The 22347-nt window shown below is 42.7% G+C and overlaps 1 protein-coding gene and 1 pseudogene across 2 annotated transcripts; one reads left to right on the top strand and one right to left on the bottom strand.

Moving 5' to 3' along the window:
- Positions 1–5082: 5082 nt before the first annotated feature.
- LOC307103828 (protein SPO16 homolog) lies at positions 5083–22346 on the top strand (the record flags this gene model as incomplete). Its single annotated transcript, XM_079778371.1, has 5 exons — positions 5083–5184; positions 17391–17484; positions 20796–20964; positions 21556–21634; positions 22215–22346. Exons 1-5 carry the CDS (start codon positions 5116–5118, stop codon positions 22344–22346), a joined length of 543 nt encoding a protein of 180 aa, XP_079634497.1. The 5' UTR covers positions 5083–5115.
- On the bottom strand, positions 7939–10908 carry LOC307102690 (N-acetylglucosamine-1-phosphotransferase subunits alpha/beta-like; annotated as a pseudogene). The gene has a single exon. The product of its transcript is annotated as an N-acetylglucosamine-1-phosphotransferase subunits alpha/beta-like (transcript).
- Position 22347: the final 1 nt, after the last annotated feature.

Genomic DNA, 22347 nt, shown 5'->3' with positions numbered 1-22347 from the left:
AATGAATATGTTAGTCTTTATTTTTTCATAATTTGATAAACCAAAGGGCACTTTGGTTTTATGTTGTTTATAGTAGCAGGACAAAAATTTAGAAAATTGTGAAAAATCAATTCCAGGCAATTAAGTCTGACTGGAAAAAAGGACAAAACAAGACAAAAAAAGCCACGCTGCTTTTTCTTACCCAGGACAGTTGGTGCAAATTTGCGACCTGAAGAGCAAGAAACGTGGAGCGGGGCCATGGCTGTGGGGGCGGAGCCATGGCAGAGGGGGCGGAGCCATGATAGCAGGGTTTGCGGCTGCGCGGAAGCCCGAAGAGTGGAGAAGGTGCTTGGTGGGCTAGAGCGGCCAGAGAACAAGCTCGGGCCTCTCCGCTCCGCCAGCAGCTCTTCTCGCTCCAACAGAAGGTTCTGGAAGCTTGGGAGCAGCGAGCTGGCTTCAAGGAGCTACTGATCTATCTGGTATGTTTGCAGCCTTGGGGATGAGGCTTCTGAGGACAGGGCACTTTACGTTCTTTATTTTTTGTTCTTCCGGCAGTGTGTGTGTTTCCTCAGACTTGCCAAGATCAAATCTTTGCCTCAGGGCTCAGATGGGGTGAGAGAGGATCCTTCCCGCCTTTTCTTCCTCGGAAGTCGTGTGTTCCGAAAGGTGTTCCCTAGGTTTTCCCGTAGGATTTGTAGACCGGCTTCCTTTTCAGAAACCTGGTCATCCACCTGCGAATTTATATATATATATAATTTTATGTATAGATGTTGCTTATAATCTCTTGCACACCCGCCCCCAGAAAAAAAAAATTAAAGAATGGAAGAGGCCATGAAGATCTTTGTAGGCCAACCTCTCTCATTTGAGAACTGAGCCCACGGAGCGGGATAAGGATTTACGGGAGATTATTGCGCAGTATTAAATTTATTTAAATTTGAAAACTTGGGGGGGGGGGGGACAGAACCATAACAACAAAGGATTACGGGGCCACTGGGTCCAATCCAAGCTTTTTATCCCCAGCTGGGAGAGCCGGCCGAGGTGAGGTGAGGTGAGGTGCCCGCGGCGGCTGGTCTGGGGGCGTTTCCGGTGCTGAGGGAGCCTGGCGGCCTCAGCCCTGGTTTAATGGTTCATTCTTGGTCGTTAACCGTACACTCTTGGGATCTACTGATCCCAATTCCTTTAATGCACGGAATTACCTAACCTCTTTTAGCTTTAGTTAAAATTGTTTATTAAACCTACATATAGCCGGGTGGGAGTGGCTCAGTGTTTGAGCCTGACCTTTGAACCAGGAGATCATGGTTTGATTCCGGGTCAGGGCATGATCAATGATTCTCTCTCATCATTGATGTTTCTATCTCTCCCTTCCTCTCAGAAATCAATACAAAATATATACATTACAAAAAACCCTACGTATACGAGTGTAAAGATTTAAATGAATATATGTTACTGCCCTGCCAGTGTGCTCAGTGGTTAGAGTAGGGGAGGCAAAGGGTGAGGATGTCTGGTCAAGGGCACGTTTGGGTTGCAGGTTCAATCCCCAGCGGTGTCTGGTGGGAAAAGGAGGCAACCAGTCAATGTCTTTCTCATGTCCATGTCTCTCTGTCTCTCTGTCTCTCTCTCTGTCTCTCTCTCTGTCTGTCTCTCTCTCTCTCTCTCAATCTCCACCTCCTCTTCCCCCTCCCTACCCCCCATCCCTTCCACTCTAAAAAATCAATGGGAAAAATATTCTCAGTCCTTGGGTGAGGAAAAACAACAATAAAAAAGATTTAGCCCTAGCCCGTTTGGCTCAGTGGATAGAATGTCTGCCTGTGGACTGAAGGATCCCAGTGGATAGAATGTCGGCCTGGGGACTGAAGGATCCCAGGTTCGATTCCCACCAAGGGCACATACCCAGGTTGCGGGCTCCATCACCAGTGTGGGGCGTGCAGGAGGCAGCCAATCAATGATTTCTCTCATCATTGATGTTTCTGTCCCTTTCTCCCTCTCCCTTCCTCTCTGAAATCAATAAAAATATATTTTAAAAAGATTAAAATGAATATATGTTATGCTTGTGTCATCAGATACACAGTAGATTGTCATCACATAGACAGTATATTAAATTTAATGGGGCTAGGGGAATAAAAATTACAGTCCTTCCCTCAACCAGCTAGCAAAACATTCAAAAACAAATATTTTTTGAACATCTACTGTGTACCAGGTGTTGGAGATATAGTATTAGATAAAACAGAAGGTGTGCTTCCTCTCCTAGAGCCAGTTAACTTGTTCATTCATTCATGCAATAAATGAGGAAATTATAGAGCAGCTGGTTTCAACTCAGCAGGAGGAACTTTCTAATTATTAGCGTTGTTCAAAAGGAGCATAAAACCACCTAGGAGATATTAACTCACCATCACTGATACCTGTTCATCCACCTGTGACTTTCATTTGGATTATTTGGTTTCTAAATATTGCTTTGATTTAATTTTGTATTGAGTAGCATGGCCAATATAATTTTGGTTGACATTAAGAAGCTTATGAATTAGGGGAAATGAAATATGTTTTTAAATAATTTTGTTAGGCAAATATGGTAAGTGCTCAACAGAGGAGTTGTAAGGTGGGTTCTGAGGAAGGACAAGTCTCATTTAGTTTGAGGGGCTCAGGGATAGTTTCTTGCAGGAGGCAGGACTTATAATGGGCCTTGAAAGAGAGGTAGGATGTTTTTTTAATAGACTTTATATTTAGAACAGTTTAGATTGACAGAAAAAAAGAGAAGGTAATACAGTGTATTCCCACATACTCTATAACTAGTTTTCTCTATTAACAACATCTTACATTAGTATGGAACATTTGTTACAATTAATGATCCAATAGTACTACAATTTTTAACCAAAGCCCATAGTTTATTCAGCTTTCCTTTGTGTGTGTGTGTGTGTGTGTGTTTTCTGTTCCAAGATTCCAACTAGTATATCACTATTTGCAGAGTTTCCTTAGATTTCTCTTGGCTGAGACAGTTTATCAGACCTTCTTTGTTTTTGATCATCTTGACAGTTTTGAGGAGTGCTGGTTGGATTTTTTGTAGGATGCCCTACTACTGGAATTTGGTGTTTTTCTCAAGATGGGACTAGGGTTTTGGGTTACTGAAAGGAAAAATACATCATATCAAGGGTACATACTATCAATATGATTTATGAATGTTAATGATAACTTTGACCATGTGGCTGAGGTAGTGTTAGGTTTCTCCAATGTTTCGTGGAAAGTGTCAGATTTATCTCTTGTCTACCATTTATTTATTTAATCATTTATATCAGTATGCACTTATGGGTATATTTTTAATACTTAGAGTTATAAGGTAATAGTATTTTGTTTTGCTGCTGAGATTGTTCCGGCTTTGACTATTGGGATCTCTTTCAGTTTGTTCCACCACTCTTGACATACCCCTCTGTGGGTTTTTTCTGTGTTTTTGTTTTAAATCACTTCCTTAATTTCTGGCATTACAAAATGCTCTAGGCTCATCATACATATTTCCTGTTCCCATCCTAGAATCAACCATTTCTCCAAGGAGCCATCATTCCTTTTATAGGAGAAAGGTATTAGAAACCAAAGTCTGGTTAGCGTATCATTTCTTTTAGACCTCTCTCAATTGACAAAGCAAAGAAATTAATGCATGTATACCAGTGTATACTAATCCATATATATACATATATGTATAAGTATTTCTATGTGTATTCATCTGTATATCAAGCTAACAATGAGTTCATACTGATGTTGCCAATGAGTTCATACTGATTACCACATGGATCATTTTAGCCTTAAGCTGTCAGTCAGACATCTCCTGAGGGCTCCCGGGATGCCAGAGGGATGTCTGACTGCCAGCTTAGGCTTGATACCCTGGGGAGCAGGCCTAAACTGATAGGAGGACATCCCCCGAGGAGTCCTGGGATGTGAGAGGGCGCAGGCCAGTCTGAGGGGGGACACCTTCCCCCACCCCCTGCTGAGTGACAAATTTTTGTGCACCAGGCCTCTAGTATAGAATAAAAGATTTAAAAATGATACTACCTGTATAGGGCACTTACTATGAATGGAGCTTTTAGGATTGAAAGTTGCTCCTCTTCTTAAGGAGATGTCACTTTTTTCAGAAATACATCTATAGTGGTTTGCTTAGTTTTTCTCTCTTTTTTATCATACATTTATTTATAAGCATACTAGAGGTCTGGTGCACGAATTCGTGCATGGATGGGGTCTGGCCAACCTGCCCCAATGGGGGCCGATTGGGCCAGGCTGGCAGGGGGGAGGGGACGTGTGATGTTGGCTGGCTGGCCCCACAGTGCACGTCATAGCAACCAGTCATTCCGGCCATTCCGGTTGCTTGGCTTTTATATATATAGATAAGGCACAACAAACATTCTTGTCTATTAATCAAAACCTTTTGGTGTTGGGAGTCCATGTTTTAAACTTTTTAGGGGGCTTGTTGAGCTACGTAAAAGCTTCTGCGAAACCCTTCACTGTCAATTTTCTGGAGGTTCTTCTTTTTCTTCTCCTGCAGTTTCCTTTTCTCTTGCATATTCTTTAGTGATGTGTTCCTCTGCCTGTTTGGACAAGTCCTCAGTAGTGGATTCCTCAGGAGCCACCTCTAGGAGCTCCTCAGTGTCACTGTCATCCATGCCCAGGTTAAAGTTGTTTGCCATGTCACCACAGCCTTGTTGATTTTTGCAAACTTTATGCTATGGTTGCAAAACCAAAGAATGGTTATGACATCACTACATGATAAGAATTTTTCAGCTCCATTATAATCTTATGGGGCCACCACCATATATGTAGTCTGTGTTGACCAAAACGTTTTGTGGTGCATGACTGTATAATAAAGGCAATGTATGACAAGCCCATAGCTAATATCACACTCAAGGTGAAAAATGTGAGTTGTCAGAATCATTGCTTTTAATAATTGTTAATAGAAAGCATAGTATTAAATTAATTTAATATATAATAAGACAGATACTTTTCAATGTCCAATTTTGACTTTCAGATAGTTTTAAGAATGTCTCCATTACCCTAGTTTTATTTCTATCTTTAATTTACTCACTTATCAAACAAACATTTTTTTGTGTTCTTTTTTCTTAGTTTGTGGCACCATTAGAATTTGGATTGATCCAAAGACAGATGGCTGAAAGTACTGAAAAAGAAAATATAAAATGGACAACCACCATTATTATTAGTTCATCTCTTAAGGTAAAGAGGCATTTGGGCCATTGATCTTTTACTTTCCCCTTTATTGATTAAGGTGTTACATATGTGTCTTTATCCCCCCATTGCCTCCCCACATACACACACCCGCTCATGCTTTTTACACAAGTTGTTGATTGTTTCATCCATCCAGTTTATGAGTTGTATGACCCTTATTCTGAATTCTTTTTCTGACATATCACATGCCTCTGTTTCACTTAGCTCCTTTTCTGGTGATTCCTCTTTCTTTGTCTCCCCGTTTGTGCTCTCACCAAAGGATATAGGTGTCAGAGTTGTGCGGGGGCTGCTTCTTAAGCGGTCGCAGCTCCTCAGGTGGTCGCAGCAGTGGCTGCTCCTCAGTTGGCGGCGGCTCCGCTCCTCAGGTGGGAGTAGCTCATGTGGTTGCTTGCAGCAGTGGTGGCTCCTCTGGCTGGTGGGGATAGGCTGCTCGTGCGGCTGCTGCTCCTTGGACAGGGGCGGGCTGTGCACGGCTGATGCTCCTTGAATGGGGGCAGGCTGATTGCAGCTGCTGCTCCTCGGATGAAGGCAGGCTGCTCGCGCGGCTGTTGCTCCTCAGACAGGAGTCTTGGTGTCCATAGAACCACAGCCAAGGCAGCAGGTCCCTGGCAGGGGTGGCTGTAGAGTCCCTGGTGGTGTCTGAAGGCACCCTGGGTGGAGGTGAGACTGGTCTCCCAGTCGCAGCAGCTCTCCCCTTCAAGAGCCAGCCGCCCTGGAACTGGTAGCAGAGACTGCCTGGTTAGGGGAGCCCAGTCCTGCAGGATCTAACTATCCCTCACTCATGTACACACACCCACCCACATGTCCACACACTCCTCTTGCTCCTTCACTCATTCACGCTCTCTTCCTCACTGCCACCATCTTCCTGCCTCTCTAGTTGGGTCTGGAGTGTTATTGACTCGCTCCTGGCTGGAGTCTCCTCTCCGGGTTTCTGGTTGTGTGGCTCGCTCTGTACCACATTGACCAAACAGGACAAAATGCAACTCAACAAGACATGACACAAAGGGAACAAAACACAAATGTACTCATGACACTGAATACCCCAATATAAGTGACCACCAAAGAAAAGAGAATTAGGGGAGAGAAAAGAGAGCACAAATCATATCAAGGAGAGAAAAAAATGCTAAGAGAGAAAAGAAAAAGAAGAAAAGGAAAACAACAAAACAACTATATATATATATATATATATATATATATATATATATATATATATATATATATATGGAGAAAACACCACAGAACAAACAGATTAACCAAAAAATGCAAACACCAAACACTCAGAAGAGAGGGTGGGTGCAGAATCTGTAGAGGCCGAGCTTATATACAGAAAGGAAGGTTAAGAAATTGGATGAATATGGGGAGGACCTCAGTTCAGTATAGAGGAAGTAGAAAGAGGATGAGTGGATAAGAAGAAAGAGAAAGTGAAAGAACAAAATTAATTTAAAAAGGATAAAATAATAAGAAATAAAAATAGAATGATAAAAATAATGCGAAAAGAAATAAAAAATAAAGAAACAAATGAAAAAAGAAAATAAAGAAAAAAGAGATAACAAAATAATAATAAAATAAAAATGAAAAAGTGAAGTGTCGTTCATTTCCACCGAGTTTTAATGCCTCATGGGGGCTGATTTAAGATCCCACTCTTCTGTATTGTCTGCTGCTTCTTAGTTTCCTATTAGCAAGTCAGCACCGTGTTGAAGTTCCAAGGGGTCCACTGCTCCTGTGTTTGTGTCTATCTCCACCACCTTGACTGCCAGCTGGCAGAACCAATCTTCCCACTTAGCCTGTCTGACCATTTTCTTTTCTTTCTTTTTTTCTTTTGGCCTGAAATATTTACTATGTGGCTTTTTACAGAAAAGGTTTGCTCATCCCTGCATTATATAAAATAAATTGGGATATACTGATGGGTATTAAAAAAGACAACACTGTAAGGTCAGTACCGTCAGCAGTACTCATTTCTAAAATGAGTCACTTCTGTTCAAATATGTACATTTACAAAACATAATTACATCTGACATGTAGCTCTGATACTTAAGTCTAGCCCTTTACAATTAGATCTCCACATGAAATCATAGTATTCTTAGGGGACAGAGGAAACAAGGACAAAGTATTCCAGAGGTCAGTCATTGAGCTTGTCAGAAGTTGCAAGTCATTTAAGACCACTTAATAGTCTTAAACATTAATAAAATTAATAATTTATATATTGCCAATAGAAGGTGATATTGCTGCATTATTTAAATAACACTGATTAAAAACATGTTTAGACATCTCAATTCATTATTTTTAGAAGCAAGAATTACTAGCTAACTTAGTAGCTACTTAATTTTAAAAATGAGAAATGAAAAAAGAAACACCAAATGTAGAACCACAGCAAAAGGCTTTGGAATGCAAAAACTGCCGTCTCTCCCAATCTCCCAGCAATCCCAAGCTGGCGTAGGCTTCTCATGTTGAAGTTGACAGTGTTTGCTGTGGGAACTTGGCAGCTGTCTCTTGTCAGTGACCCTTTTCATTAAAAGAATGACAGGTCCATGAGCAAATGCTTTAAAAGTAAAACCAGTTCAGAACTGCTCAACACACAAATGTTCATAATCCCTGGTCAGTAGGCTATACTCACACCACAAAACAAGTATTGTCCTGGATGTTTTTTCTTCTTCAGGCCAAGCTGGTTAAGATTCACATCATGAGGACATCTCTGTTTTGCCAAGCTTTAAAATGATCAGTGAATGCCGAGGTAGATGACTTTCAAATGAAGATCTTCTGTACCCTGATTCGATTGGGACTTGCTTCTTTCTGTATTCTCCTTCTGGGAAATATCTTCCGCTTAAGGGCAATTAACTGTTCAGCAAAAAACGAGAATATAGTAAACATAATCAATGTTGCTAGTACACAATGAGGCCAAAACTTCAATTTGTCTCGATACGTTCTCCATTCCTGCAGCTCATGCATATGAAGAAAACGGTTCCGATACTCTCTTGGCAGCTCAAACGGATGGTACAGAGAACATGAATTCATAGAAGTCCCTGAGCACAGCTTTCACTGTCTGGGCATCTTTATGATTATGGTCAATGTTGTCATTCAGGCAAACAAACTTCCTAGGGTTTTTTCTTATATCATCCAATTGGCCAACCACATGCGAAACATTGGTACAAATGATTTTAAAAGCAATTTCTTCTCCCATGATTTCAAACCTATATTTGTCTTTGTCCTTAACTGCTTTGTGGATTTTATCAGTTACTGGTTTACAGCTGGTTAACAGACTGTTAGTGACGGGTGGCAGATTGGGGAAATAGTATGCTTCCTGAGCTGGTGGAATGTTGCTTAGCTGAGTGATATTAGCAGGGAGCATTTTTGAGCAATTTATTAACATGTGTTCCATACCTGTTAAATCCTGCAAACTTAAAGGCAGGTCATGAATTCTGGTAGCCAGTGTTTGGATTTCTCTGTCAGATAAGACACCAGATTGGTCGGTATCAACTTCAAAACCTTGAGATATATTCAGCGGCTTAAACTACACTCATGAGGTAGTAAAAATAAGAAAAAGCAAACTGCATATCCTCAGAGTGGTGCACTTTGTGAAATGATGTCTTGTCAAATTCTTCAGGGAACATGTCCTGCAGTTCTTGCATAACTATTTTGGTCGATCATGTGAGGCATGTGTGCAGGGACTTTCCTAGGTGTGAATCCGAACTTGCTGTTTAGAATTTTATTTATATATTGGAGGGAATCTGCAAATATATCTTTTAGTTGCCTCCCAGTATGTTTGCTGTCAGTAAAGTATGCCAACTGTGTCTTCAGTGACTCTTCTTCATCAAGAAGATCTTGGAAATACTTTTATTTCTCCCAGGGCAAAAAGCCTGGGTAACTGTCTGTATAATGTTGCAGCTTTCTTCCAGGCAATACTTCATGAACACCTATGTGATTTTCAGCATTGTCCTCTATTCTGTTTTCCTCTTGTCCTTTCCCTATGATTTTCTTTTCTGTGGGCACCTGATTTTTCTGTGGAACAATCAGAGATGAAAGCTTTTCTTTGGACACACTCCCAAGTCCCACTTTTTGGGTCCGACTTTCAGATCGAAAGCTTGCTTTGGTTTCCAAGTCCCAGGGTGGAGTCCGACGCTGGTCGTGGCCATCCACTTTTATTGTATTTGTTGGAAAAGTCGACCTCTCTAATCTCTCAGGTGCTCCTAAACTGTTTGGCCAGGTGCTTCTGTGAACCTGTTTCACCAGTGGAGCCGCCACACTCTCATTTCTTTCCTCTGTGATAACAGCCTGGTTTATTTTTACTTCAGCATCCTGTGAGTTCATCAGAAACCATGTCAGCAAGGCTGACTTTGATAGGTTGTATCCCTTCATAGTGATATCTCCACATTCTAGTTGCAAATCCAAGTTAGTGAGATACAACTGGGCCTCTTTTGGAAGGAGCAAAATATTTACCAGGGGAATTTTCACCTCCTCTTAGGATCTCCCTGTTGTGTTAACATTGTGTCTCTTGAACTTTGGGAAGCATTTTTCTTCGGGAATATCCACAAATGGGATTTAAACCTCTGGAAGAAGTGTTATGGGGCTAACCAATGTTTGGTAAGACCTCTGGGTGGTAGAGTTCAGTTTCAGTTCTTCTCTTGTGTCAACCTCGACTGCGATCTGGATTTTGAACTCCTTGTCGTCCCTACTTTAAAGTGTGAGATTAAAATGTAGTTGCATTCATTCCACTGTGCATTATGAGGTGGATGGTTTTCCATTTATTGGCTAAGAAAGCGTGTTGAATTATGGGTTGTCACTGTAGGCGCCTTCGATTCTCCTTTTGGCTATTTCTGCAAAGCTGAAATAAGGCAGGCATTCACCTTTTGGGATAACATAGTGAGTCTGGTTTGGGAGAAAAGTTACTTTATATAATTCATGAAAATGATCTTGCCCACAGTCGCCAGCATCAAACCTGTAGGACAAGATGTTGCAGGCCTGGTCACAGAACTTATCAGTAAGCCAGGAGTTTGCACAACCTTGATTACAGTAAGAGACACTGTTTATTCCTCTGCCAAAGTGCCAGGGCTGGACAGCTCCCAAGCTCCCGGTTCCCTCACCTCCAGCACTATAGCGACTCCCTCTACTGTTACCAGAGCAATCCCCACCATCCCAGTCACAGGCCAAGTTATTGCAAGCCTTGTCACAATAGCCATCTTTAATCCAGAAACCCAGGCACCCCTCAGCACAGTTTGGCACAGGCCATGTCAAATAAACCTTTTGACCTTTGGAGTGACTATAAAAATCATCTGGCCAGACATCCTTCCCAAACATGACATCATCATTCAGATAAATAAACTTCTGGGACAGCCCTTCAATGCGATATATGTGACTTTCAATAGCTGGTGAACTAAAGGTAGCCAAGTGGCTCAAATTTCGAAAAACATCCTGGTGTGTTACTATTGTCACTCGAGGATTATCAAGGTTCAGCCAGGACAGAATCTGCCCATTGGTGACTATGAAAATATTCTGAACCCACGGCTCATGCCTCTCGATAGATCGCAGTGAGTATCTCAATTCTTCATTATCTTCAACAAGGCTGGCAGAAATGTCTTCATTGTGCTTGGTCTGGCTGATGGCACTCAGATCCCATAATAAATACGCAGGACTTATGGTCAATTCTTTCCCATCGATGGTCATGTTCTTCTTAGTCTGCTTATTCAGTTCTTGGAAATCTTTGGGGTTGTTCAATTTTTTTTCCCAATTTTTTTATTAAGGTATTATATGTGTACATATCTTACCATTGCCCCCCCCCACCCCACTCCCATATATGCCCTCACCCCCCAGAGTTTTGCATCCATTGGTTATGCTTATATGCATGCATACAAGTCCTTTGATTGATCTCTTATCTCTCCCACCTCTCCCTAACCTTCCCCCTGTAATTTGACAGTCTGTTTGATGCTTTACTGTCTCTGTATCTATCTTTTTGTTCAAGTTTATAATGTTCTTTATTATCCATAAATGAGTGAGATCATGTGGTATTTTTCTTTCATTGACTGACTTATTTCACTTAACATAATGTTCTCCAATTCCATCCAGGTTGCTGCAAATGATGAGAATTCCTTCTTTTTTATGGCAGCATAGTATTCCATTGTGTAGATGTACCACAGTTTTCTGATCCAGTCATCTGCTGACGGGCACCTAGGCTATTTCCAAATCTTAGCTATGGTGAATTGTGCTGCTATGAACATAGGGGTGCATATATCCTTTCTGATTGGTGTTTCTAGTTTCTTCGGATATATTCCCAGGAGTGGGATTACTGGGTCAAATGGATCCGGGGAGGCCACGCGACCCTGGGTCTGGGAGAGGCCACGCGCCCCTGGGTCCGGGCGAAGCTAGATCCTGGGTCCGGGTGAGGCCGTGTGCCCCTGGATCCGGGTGAGGCTGGGTCCCGGGCTCGGGTGAGGCCACTCGCCCCTGGGTCCGGGTAAGGCCACGCGCCCCTGGGTCCGGGTGAAGCTGGATCCCGGGTCCGGGTGAGGCCGTGTGCCCCTGGATCCGGGTGAGGCTGGGTCCCGGGTCCGGGTGAGGCCACACACACCTAGGTCCGGGTGAGGCCACGCGCCCCTGGGTCTGGTAGAGGCCACGCGCCCCTGGGTCCGGGTGAGGCCACGCGCCCCTGGGTCCGGGTGAGGCCACGTGCCCCTGGATCCGGGTGAGGCCACGCGCCCCTGGGTCTGGGAGAGGCCATGCGCCCCTGGGTCCGGGTGAGGCCGAGCGCCCCTGGGTCCGGGTGAGACCATGCGCCCCTGGGTCCGGGTGAAGCTGGATCCCGGGTCCAGGTGAGGCCAGTGCCCCTGGATCCGGGTGTGGCTGGGTCCCGGGCCCGGGTGAGGCCACGCGCCCCTGGGTCTGGGAGAGGCCACGTGCCCCTGGGTTCGGGTGAGGCCATGCGCCCCTGGATCCGGGTGAGGCTGGATCCCGGGTCCGGGTGAGGCCGTGTGCCCCTGGATCCTGGTGAGGCTGGGTCTGGGGCCCGGGGGAAGCCGCGCGCACCTGGGTCCGGGTGAGGCCACGCACCCCCTGGGTCCGGGTGAGGCCACGTGCCCCTGGGTCCGGATGAAGCTGTGCCCCTGGGTCCGGCCGAGACCAAACCAGAGGGAATCGAACCTGCATTACCACCATTTGTCTGCCATCCAGAGCTGAGGGGTCAGTGCTGACATGTACACATAAGGAACTGGTGGACATTGATATTGGGTCTCAAAAGAACTGTTGGTCCAGAAAGAAACTCACTACAGACTGATTCATTTGCCTGTCATCATAACTATTATTGCTCGTCTCACATTCAGTTCATATAAGTATATCTCTAGTGACACATGATCTCGCTCATCTAGGAGAAATGATGAACAACATAGACTGATGAACAAGAACAGAACCAGAAACAAGGAGGCATCGATTGGACTATCGGGCCTCAGAGGGAGGATAGGGGAGGATGGGGGGAGGGGGGAGAGATCAACCAAAGGACTTGTGTGCATGCATATGAGCCTAACCAATGGTTAAGTTCAACAGGGGGTTGGGGCATCCGTGGGGAGGGGTGTGGGATGGGAATGGGGGGATGAGGACAAATATGTGACACCTTAATCAATAAAGAAATTAAAAAAAAATAATGAAATGACTGGATCAAAAAACTATGGTACATCTACACAATGGAATACTATCCTATATAATAAAGAGGTAATATGCAACTTGACCATCACTCCAACACACAAGATGGCTGCCCCCATGTGGTTAAAGATGGCCGCCCCAATGTGGACACAAGATGGCCAGCAGGGGAGGGCAATTGTGGGCAATCAGGCCAGCAGGGGAGGACAGTTAGGGGCAACCAGGCCTTCAGGGGAGGGCATTTATGGGTGACCAGGCTGGCAAGGGAGGGCAGTTAGGGGTGACCGGGCCAGCAGGGGAGGGCAGTTGGGGGCAACCAGGACTGCAGGGGAGGACAGTTAGGGGCGACCAGGCTGGCAGGGGAGGGCAGTTAAGTGCAATCAGGCCAACAGGGGAGAAGTTAGGCGTCAATCAGGCTGGCAGGGGAGTGGTTAGGGGGTGATCACGCTGTCAGGCAGAGTGGTTAGGGGCAATCAGGCAGGCAGGCAGGCAGGCAGGCGAGTGATTGGGAGCCAGCAGTCCTGGATTATGAGAGGGATGTCCGACTGCCCGTTTAGGCCCAATCCCAGTGTCCGACTGCCTGTTTGGGGATTGGGCCTAAACGGGCAGTCTGACATTCCTTGAGTGGTCCCAGATTGGAGAGGGTGCAGGCTGGGCTGAGGGACACCCTCACCCCATGCACGAATTGATGCACTGGGCCCCTAGTGATGCCATAAAAAAGAAGGAATTCTTACCATTTGCAGCAACCTGGATGGAACTGGAGAACATTATGCTAAGTGAAATAAGCCAGTCAATGAAAGAAAAATACCACATGATCTCACTCATTTGTGGATAATAAAGAACATTATAAACTGATGAACAAAAAGATAGATACAGAGGCAGTAAAGCATCAAACAGACTGTCAAATTACAGTGGGAAGGTTAGGGAGAGGTGGGGGAGATAATAGATCAACCGAAGGACTTGTATGCATTCATATAATAACCAACGGATGAACACTGGGGGGTGAGGGCATGTATGGGAATGGGGAGTGGGGGGTAATGGTAAGATATTTACACATATAATACCTTAATAAAAAAATGGAGAAAAAAAAAGTAATTTAAATGTGTACAGAAAAAAAACACAAAGTTGTATGGATCAGCAGTTGCATAAGTTAAATGTATTTTAAAGATTAAATTATAAACTTTACTGCATCCATTTTCAACACCCTACTTCTCTAATTATTTGAAGGTAGAGAATTTTCTAAAGTTATTTTTTTCTCTTTAAACCTGTTCTAATTGATATGTTAAGGAATTCTAGAAACTGTAACACATGCACATAATAATTATTTAAGACTAGAGGCCCAGTGCACGAAATCCATGCAAGAGTAGGCCTTCCTTCCCCCGACTGCCGGCACCAGCTTCCCTCTGGCACCTGGGACCTGGGTTTCCCTCTGGCCACCAGCAGGCACCCAGGACCCAGGGTTTCCCTCACAGCCCTGTCTTCGTCCAGAAAGAGGTCCAGTCTAATTAGCATATTACTCTTTTTTTATTGTAGATTTTTTGAAAGATAAAGAGAAATTGATTTGTCTGGTTTAGTGGCATTGGGAGGAGCAGTCAGCTCCTATTTTAAGGTATCCTATATAATAAAAGGCTAAGATACAAATGACCGAACAGCAGAATGACTGGTCGCTGTGATGTGCACCCTCCACCAGGGGGCAGACACTCAGTGCAGCAACTGCCCCCTAGTGGTCAGTGTGCTCCCACAGGGGGAGTACCGCTCAGCCAGAAGCTGGGCTCATGGCTGTCGAGTACAGCGGCAGTGGCAGGAGCCTCTCCCGCCTCTGTGGCAATGCTAAGGATGTCTGACTGCCGGGTTAGGCCCGCTCCCTGGAAGAGGGCCTAAGCCATCAGTCGGACATCCCCTGAGTGCTCCTGGACTGCGAGAGGGCTCAGGCCGGGCTGAGGGACCGCCCTCTCCCGAAGCACAAATTTTGTGCACCAGTCCTCTAGTATATCTGCTAATTTCACTATATGTATCCCCTCTGTGTCTGTTTATATTTCCTGTTGTTTCTGATGGTTCTTTCATGTAATCTTATCTCTTTGTATGTCTGATTACTTTTTATTGTGTTGGACTTTATATATTTTATTTTACTTAATGTTTTTAAAATGTATTTTTATTGATTTCAGAGAGTAAGGGAGAGTGAAAGAGAAAGATAGAAATGTTGATGAGAGAGAATCTTTGATCGGCTGCCTCCTGCACGCCCCCTGCTGGGGATTGAGCCTGCAACCTGGGCATGTGCCCTTACCAGAATCGAACCTGGGACCCTTCAGTCTGCAGACCGATGCTCTATCAACTGAGCCAAACCAGCTAGGGCTGGACTTTATATTTGAACAATTATTTCTAGAAATAATTTGAGGCCTAAAATAGTATTCTATTTCTCTAGAGAAGTCTTAATTCTGCAAGGTAATTAAATCCCTAATGCCCTAAGAGGGTTACCAGATAAAATACAGGACACTCAATTAAATTTGAGTTTCAGATAAGCAATGACTATAGTATAAGTACATCCTAAATATTGCATGGGACATACTTATGCTAAAAATTATATTGTTTACCCAAAATTCAATTTTAACTGGGTGTTCTATAGTTTTCTTTGTTAATCTAGTAACCCAACCCCTAAGGTGTTTATTGTATGTAAAAATGAGCTTATTTCCTGTGCATCTAGAATGGTACTAGTATAGGAGAAGTGAGAAAATAGTCACCCAAATAGTTATGTTTGTTCTGTAGTTCAAATGAGGAGACCTGATTGAGGAATGTTGCTCTAGGAAGTGCTTCTGTAAGATGCTTGGAAGGATTAGTAATACAGTATCAACTTAATACAATTTCAGAGATTGAAATGATTTGAAGCAAGGCTGCAATCCCTGTGAGAGCTGATCTACTTTTGTCAAAGGCTCTGTTCAGGCTTTCGTCTGTCTCGTCCTTAATTGGCAGGTAGATGCCCTCAGGGAAAATATGGCCTAAATGCTGGTCTCATATCTTTAAATTTCTGTATAGATCTTGGTCTTGTAATTTTTCACTATCCTGCTAGCTCTCTGATGCATTCAAGCAGATTAAAAAAATTGTCCAGCTTTGACATGCTCTTCCTCCCAGGATCATGTCCGTGGCTGTCCCTCCTCCCTCTTCTTCCCCAACAGGAGTGCATCAACGAAACTCTAAGGGACCCCACAAGATTTGCAACCAGAACAGCAATGGGCAGCAGCAATTCGTCTGGGCAAACTCCCTGAACCTGTCCCTAAGGCCCCCTTTTCTCTGACTTCTTAGTGAGCCAAAGCAGCCCAGCGTAGGCTCATTTCTTTTTTTAAATATTTCAGAGAGAGAGAGGGAGATAGAGAGGGAGAGGGAGAGGGAGAGGGAGAGGGAGAGGGAGAGATAGAAACATCAACAATGAGAGAGAATCATGGATTGGCTGCCTCCTGCATGCCTCACACTGGGGATTGAGCCTGCAACCTGGGCATATGCCCTGACCAGGAATCGAACTGTGACCTCCTGGTTCATAGGTTGATGCTCAACCACTGACCCATGCTGGCCAGGTGCCTAGGCTCATTTTAACACATAGTCCCTCTCCTATTATCCTAGGCCCTTTTTGTTTCACTGTCTCTAGCTTTAATAAAGGTTCTCTTAAAAAAAAAGAAGAAAAAAAATTGTCCTGCTTCCCAGTTGCCTTCAGCAGGAGGGTTGGCCTAAATTACTTAGTCTTCCATCACTGGAAGCAATTTATAATTTTAAAACAGCAGTAGCAGCTCAGGGGAAGTGTCATAGTTGAACTCGACATCAGGATCTGTTTGAATGGCACAAAATACTCCTTTAGGAAGGAAAGAGAGCATATATTTTATACCTAATTCCTTAAAATATACATGATCTGAAGAAAAATATAAAATTAATATACCTAAGGGATTATTACATATTTTGAGAATAACAATCAGGAAAAACTATTAACCACTTTAGTGTCTTGGGTATTATGATCTAATTACTCGGTAGAATCAGAAATGAGATGAATTTTGAAATGGTTATTATTGAAACCAAAAGTTTGGTTGCTGTTTTCTGACTCACCTACGGATTAAGACATTTAAAAAAGTATGCTAAAAGTAACTGTAAAGTAAACAGATGAATTTGAGAATTGGTGTTTTTGTTGTATTCTATGCCTGGCACTTCATGTTTCTGTTAACCATCTAAGAAACACAACACCACCCACATTCTGTTATACATTAATGCATGTCAGAATCCATCTCTACGTGATTTTTTCTAAAGTTTGCATTTACTCTAGCTTTCATAGTTTAGTTAATTATGTCCTTAATTTCTGTCCCTAAGTAATGTAACTGTAGTACACAACTCATTTCCAAACCTGCAACGTTTGAGCTGAACTAAATATTTTTTTGTATTTTTTTCTCCATAGAGAACATTTAGTGTATGTTTTGATGATCAAATCTTTAAGTGGTATAGTTATAAAAGAAACTGTTAAACTTATTTTAATGTATTAGCTTTAATAAAAACTATTCTAAGCATGTCTTAAGTTTGTATTTCTGTAAATTTTTTTGAAGAGTTGTGAAGTTGCAACTGCCCTGGAAAACCGAAGTCACAAGGTTCGGTATTCAGCTTCAGTGGAAAATGGATCAATTATATTTTCTCGTACTGGTACAGTATATTTGCTAATTGCCTTGATTTAAGTTTCTTATAAAATATGTAAGTATAAATTCGAATAATTTGGTAGTTCATTAACCAATAAGCTTAAGGTGTTATCTTTTGTGAGAGGTCAATGTATAAAACTTGGTTACCACTGCAAAAGCAGCACATCTAGCCAATTACAAAATATATCTCTTTCTAAGATTACAATTGTTGAACTAAAGCTGAACCAGTGGAGTCTGGTAGAGGATGGTAAAAACTATTTGCTTTGGAACTAAGATGAAAATAGAACAAAGCCACCTCCCCAATAATCAACACTTGTATTAAAGTATCACCCATATTAACAAAGAAGCCAACATCACAATATTGGTCAAAATCCATACACAAAAAACAATATAGAGAGTATTTTTCATGATTTTGTACAAGATTTTGCTGAGTATAATATAAACAAATAATAACTAAAAGAATCAAATGGATACATACAAATGTCCCTTAAATCATAATACCATATAACTGTGAGTCATGAGCAAAGTACTAAAGGAATTAGATTAGGATATGAGAAGGCTGGGGACATGGGAAGTAGGCAGTTCTTTTTTTGTGCTTGGGAAACTATCTACACTAATAAAAGAGAAAGATGCAAATTGACCATACCTCTGCGATGCCCACCAGCCAATCAGGAGTGAGTATGCAAATTAACCTGACAAAGATGGTGAGTTAATTTGCATACGCAGGCGCCGAGCGGCCTGGGTCCCAGGAACATCCTTGGGACCCAGGCTGCTCCTAGCCTGTAGGCCCACACGTAGGCCCTGAGCAGCTGGGGTCCCAGAACGCCACCAGCCACTCCGGGCCTATGGGTGCACGTGCCAAGTGGCTGGGGGTGGGGCGGGAACTTCAGCCGCTGTTCCCACCCCACAGCCACTTGCGCGTGCCATGGCGATGCGGCCGATGTTCCCACCCCGCAGCCACTTGCGCATGCGCTGGCACCAAGTGGCCTGAGTCCATGCCCCCAGCCCGGTGGACACAAGGCGGGGCTGCCAGCCTTGGGGGCGTGCCTCTAGCCTGGCGGACACATGCAAGGGGTCCTCTGCGCATGAGCTGCAGAGGAAACACCTTTTCTTTTTTAAAAAAATATATATTTTATTGATTTTTTACAGAGAAGTGGGGAGAGGGATTGACAGTCAGAAACATCGATGAGAAAGAAACATTGATCAGCTGCCTCCTGCACACTCCCCACTGGGGATGTGCCCCCAACCAAGGTACATGCCCTTAATAGGAATCAAACGTGGGACCCTTCCGTCTGCAGGCCAATGCTCTATCCACTGAGCCAAACCAGTTTGAGCGTAAACACCTTTTCTGACCACTCATTGGCTAAGCTCCCTGTATGCCGCCACTTGCATTGTTTTTGGTAACTTAGGTAATAAGAGTCCAAGAAGGTGATCTAGGGCAGTGGTCGGCAAACTGCGGCTCGTGAGCTACATGCGGCTCGCAAGCCGCAGTTTGCTGCTCTGTTGACTAATGATCTGTTGACTAATGAGTTTGCCGACCACTGCTAGACTAAATGTTACCGTGTAGTTGGAAGCTGTGAGGATTAGACAGTTGTGGCATATTGTGTGCAAAACAGTAAAGGGTAGTATATGACAGTGGTCGGCAAACTCATTAGTCAACAGAGCGGCAAACCGAGGCTCGCGAGCCGCATGTGGCTCGTGAGCCACAGTTTGCTGATCACTGATCTAGGGTTTTTCCACCACACTCCTAGAGGAAAAAACAAAGGTCTGCTGCTGGAGGGCTAAGAAATGTCATATCATGCCCTAGCCAGTTTGACTCAGTGGATAATGCCTGGGCCTGCCAACTGCAGGGTCCGGGTTCAATTCTGATCAAGGGCATGTACCTAGGTTACAGGCTCCTTCCTGGCCGGGGCCCAGGTCAGGGCTCATGCAGGAGGCAACCAATCAAAGTGTCCCTCTCACACTGATGTTTCTCTCTGTCTCTCCCTCTCTCTTCCACACTCTAAAAATCAATGGAAACATATCCTCAGGTGAGGATAAAAAAAAAGAAAGAAAGAAATGTCATATTCTATGAAAGACACATCTTGAAAATGCCTAAAGAAAGTAGTCATTTTTTCATGGTGAAGGGAGTCTGTGTTGATGAAAATACCTTGACGGCTGTAGTGGCTGCACCAGTGGGGTGATGGGGCTGGTGTCTTCCCCTGATCAGCCCAGTTGCCTCCCGCAGAGGGAGACCAGACTGCAGCTGAGGCCCACTCCCCACAGGGATCGGGCCTAAGCTATCAGTAGGACATCCCCTGAGGGCTCCCAGTCTGTGAGAGGGGGCAGGCTGGCTGAGGGACAGTGCACGAATTTTGTGCACCAGGCCCCTAGTAAGAATGATGATAAGAGGTGGAGGTGATTTAATTAGAAGGATTGCAAATAGGCCCTGTACTCTAGCAGAAGGTTTGGAAGACAGGTGCTTTCAAAAGCTACTAGAAATAGACCTCCAGGATGAAACTAATCAATACCACCTTAAATTCCTCTAGCGAGAAGTAAAATATTTTTAAATACCTACTATGTGTGCCTTGAGCACTTTATATACATTATCTAACTTTTAATCCTTTCAACAAATCTATTGAACTATTATTACAATCTTACAGATGAGGCAGTTTAGTTTCAGAGAGGTTAGTTATATAAATTGACCAAGTTCCTCAATTAGCATAATCAATTTCCTTAGATATCTCTTAAAGAACTAATTTTATCATCTTTTAAAGAGCTAATTAGATCAAGTTTTTATTTGGAACCCTTCTAATAGGGCTGATACTATTTCAGAGATCTTAGGAACCTGCTTACTCTGTATTAATTTATATACAGCAATAGTTGTGTTCTGGTACACAGGTTTCTCCAATAAATAATTTGCTTGCTTAAAACTACCTTTCTTGATTTCCAGCTTTTAAAATCATTATGGGGAACAGAGGAAGAAAAAAAGGGGAGACATCTGTAGTACTCTCAACAATGAAATATTTTATAAATATCATAACTTGGAAAGTTAACTTTTAAGTAAAATTAGGTATTATCCTCATTGTGCCTTTGTCTGAAAAATATTTTTTTCCCCTTTAAATATTTAGAGTAAGTCATCCTTTTATACAGAGCACTTCAGAGAACCACCTAAATTGTTTTGTTAAGAATTTTGTTATAGTGATTTCTTCTACTTATGGTTTAGGACCTGGACACTTATAGGCATGTTATACCTATAGCTATTTTTGTTGATTTTACTGAGGTGGTTTTTATTACATTTTTTATTTTTAATGATGAAGTGACATTCACCTTTCCTAGGAGTTGCATTTTTATTGATGGATGCTAAAGAATGCTTTATGTCAGCTGAAGAAGTATTTCTAGCCAAAATTGAGAAGTTTATTAACCTTCACCAAAATAGTTTTTTGGTTCTGTCTGCTGCTCTCCATGGACTCGAGGAATGGAAACTGATGTTCAGGATTCAGCAGAGGTATGGAAGAGCACCAAATTTATTTTTGTTAAATTATATTGTGTTTACTTCAGTTCTTAATTCTTTTAGGCAGATGAGTTATGTTTTCCCCAAAGATAAACTTATAATGTTAACCTGTCATATTTGATAAAATGCAGGCCAAATGGCTATTCTGTGAATCAAGGTGACAAGTTTCAAAGTTCATGCTGATTTCTGGGATTCTTCTGTAAGATCAAACCCAAAGTAAACACTTTTTCATTAAAGTTCTGACTACAAAGCCATATCAGTTCCTCTGTGAAATAAGGCAGGGCCTGAATGAGTAAACAAAAGAGAAGCAGTAAGAGGTTTGTCTCTTTTTTCCATTTAACACCTTGCTGACCGGTCATGAGATAACTTGTGTTTCCATGTCTGGACATTGCTGACTGGTCACGAGATAACTCATGCCTGCACTTACATTAATTTAAGTAATTTTAAAACTCTATATTGCTTTCAGACCTTAAAATTACTTAATGTAAGTGCAAACACAAGTTATCTCGTGACTGGTCAGCAAGGTGTTAAGATAACAGTTATAAAAAGTCATATGATTTGTTTAACTTATAAATTGTTTTTCAGATTCCTGGGTAGTAACTTACGGATACTTCCAGTACACAACACAGTAAATGCTATTGATCTTATGTGCACTATAGCTAAGGTGAGTTACCTAAGGAAAAAATGACACATACATACACAGAGTCATATACTTTGTTCTTGACTTCAAATGCATCCCCTCTTGAGCATACTGCTTTAGTTCCCCTCAGAGAAGCTGCTGTTTCAGCGTGCAACCCTTCCCCATGCCTGAACTCAGCCTCTCAAGTCTTTTCAATTTATTTCTGGTAGCCAAGAATGACTCTTTTGGGCCAAAACAGTATTTGGCCATAAACCCACATGTTGGCCATATTGGTTACTTAAATTTCCATCAAATTCTAAAGTAAAATATTGGTTAGGTTGTAGTTATCAAGAGTGCAAACGTACTTTTTTCATGCTTATCCTCCTGTGTGAAGAGTGCCCTCAACTCCTCTAGCCGTTAGTGTTCCTTACCCTTACACTTGGAAGAGACCTCCATTAAAGCAATTCTTACAGTAGTCTACTTTTTGGCTTGCATGTTTGAAATTCTTTAAAGACAGAGACCAGATATCTATTACTCTAATGAGTCATATGTTGTGTTGAGCACACAGAAAGTGATCAATACTTGAATAATATAAATAATATTGCATATTTTTATCTTTTTCCAGATCACCTCCAAACCATACATAGATAGCATCTGCTACCGAATGATAACAACTAAAGCTTACATCATTGAGCAAAGTCCTGTTTGGAAAACACTTCAACAGATAAATCTCAGTGACTCATTTAACCCAAATTAGA

This window comes from Cnephaeus nilssonii (genome assembly GCF_951640355.1).
Source record: "Cnephaeus nilssonii genome assembly, chromosome: 7".
Taxonomy (NCBI): domain Eukaryota; kingdom Metazoa; phylum Chordata; class Mammalia; order Chiroptera; family Vespertilionidae; genus Cnephaeus; species Cnephaeus nilssonii.
The sequence above is the reverse complement of the archived record's forward strand: the minus strand, read 5'-3'. Positions and strand labels throughout refer to the sequence as shown.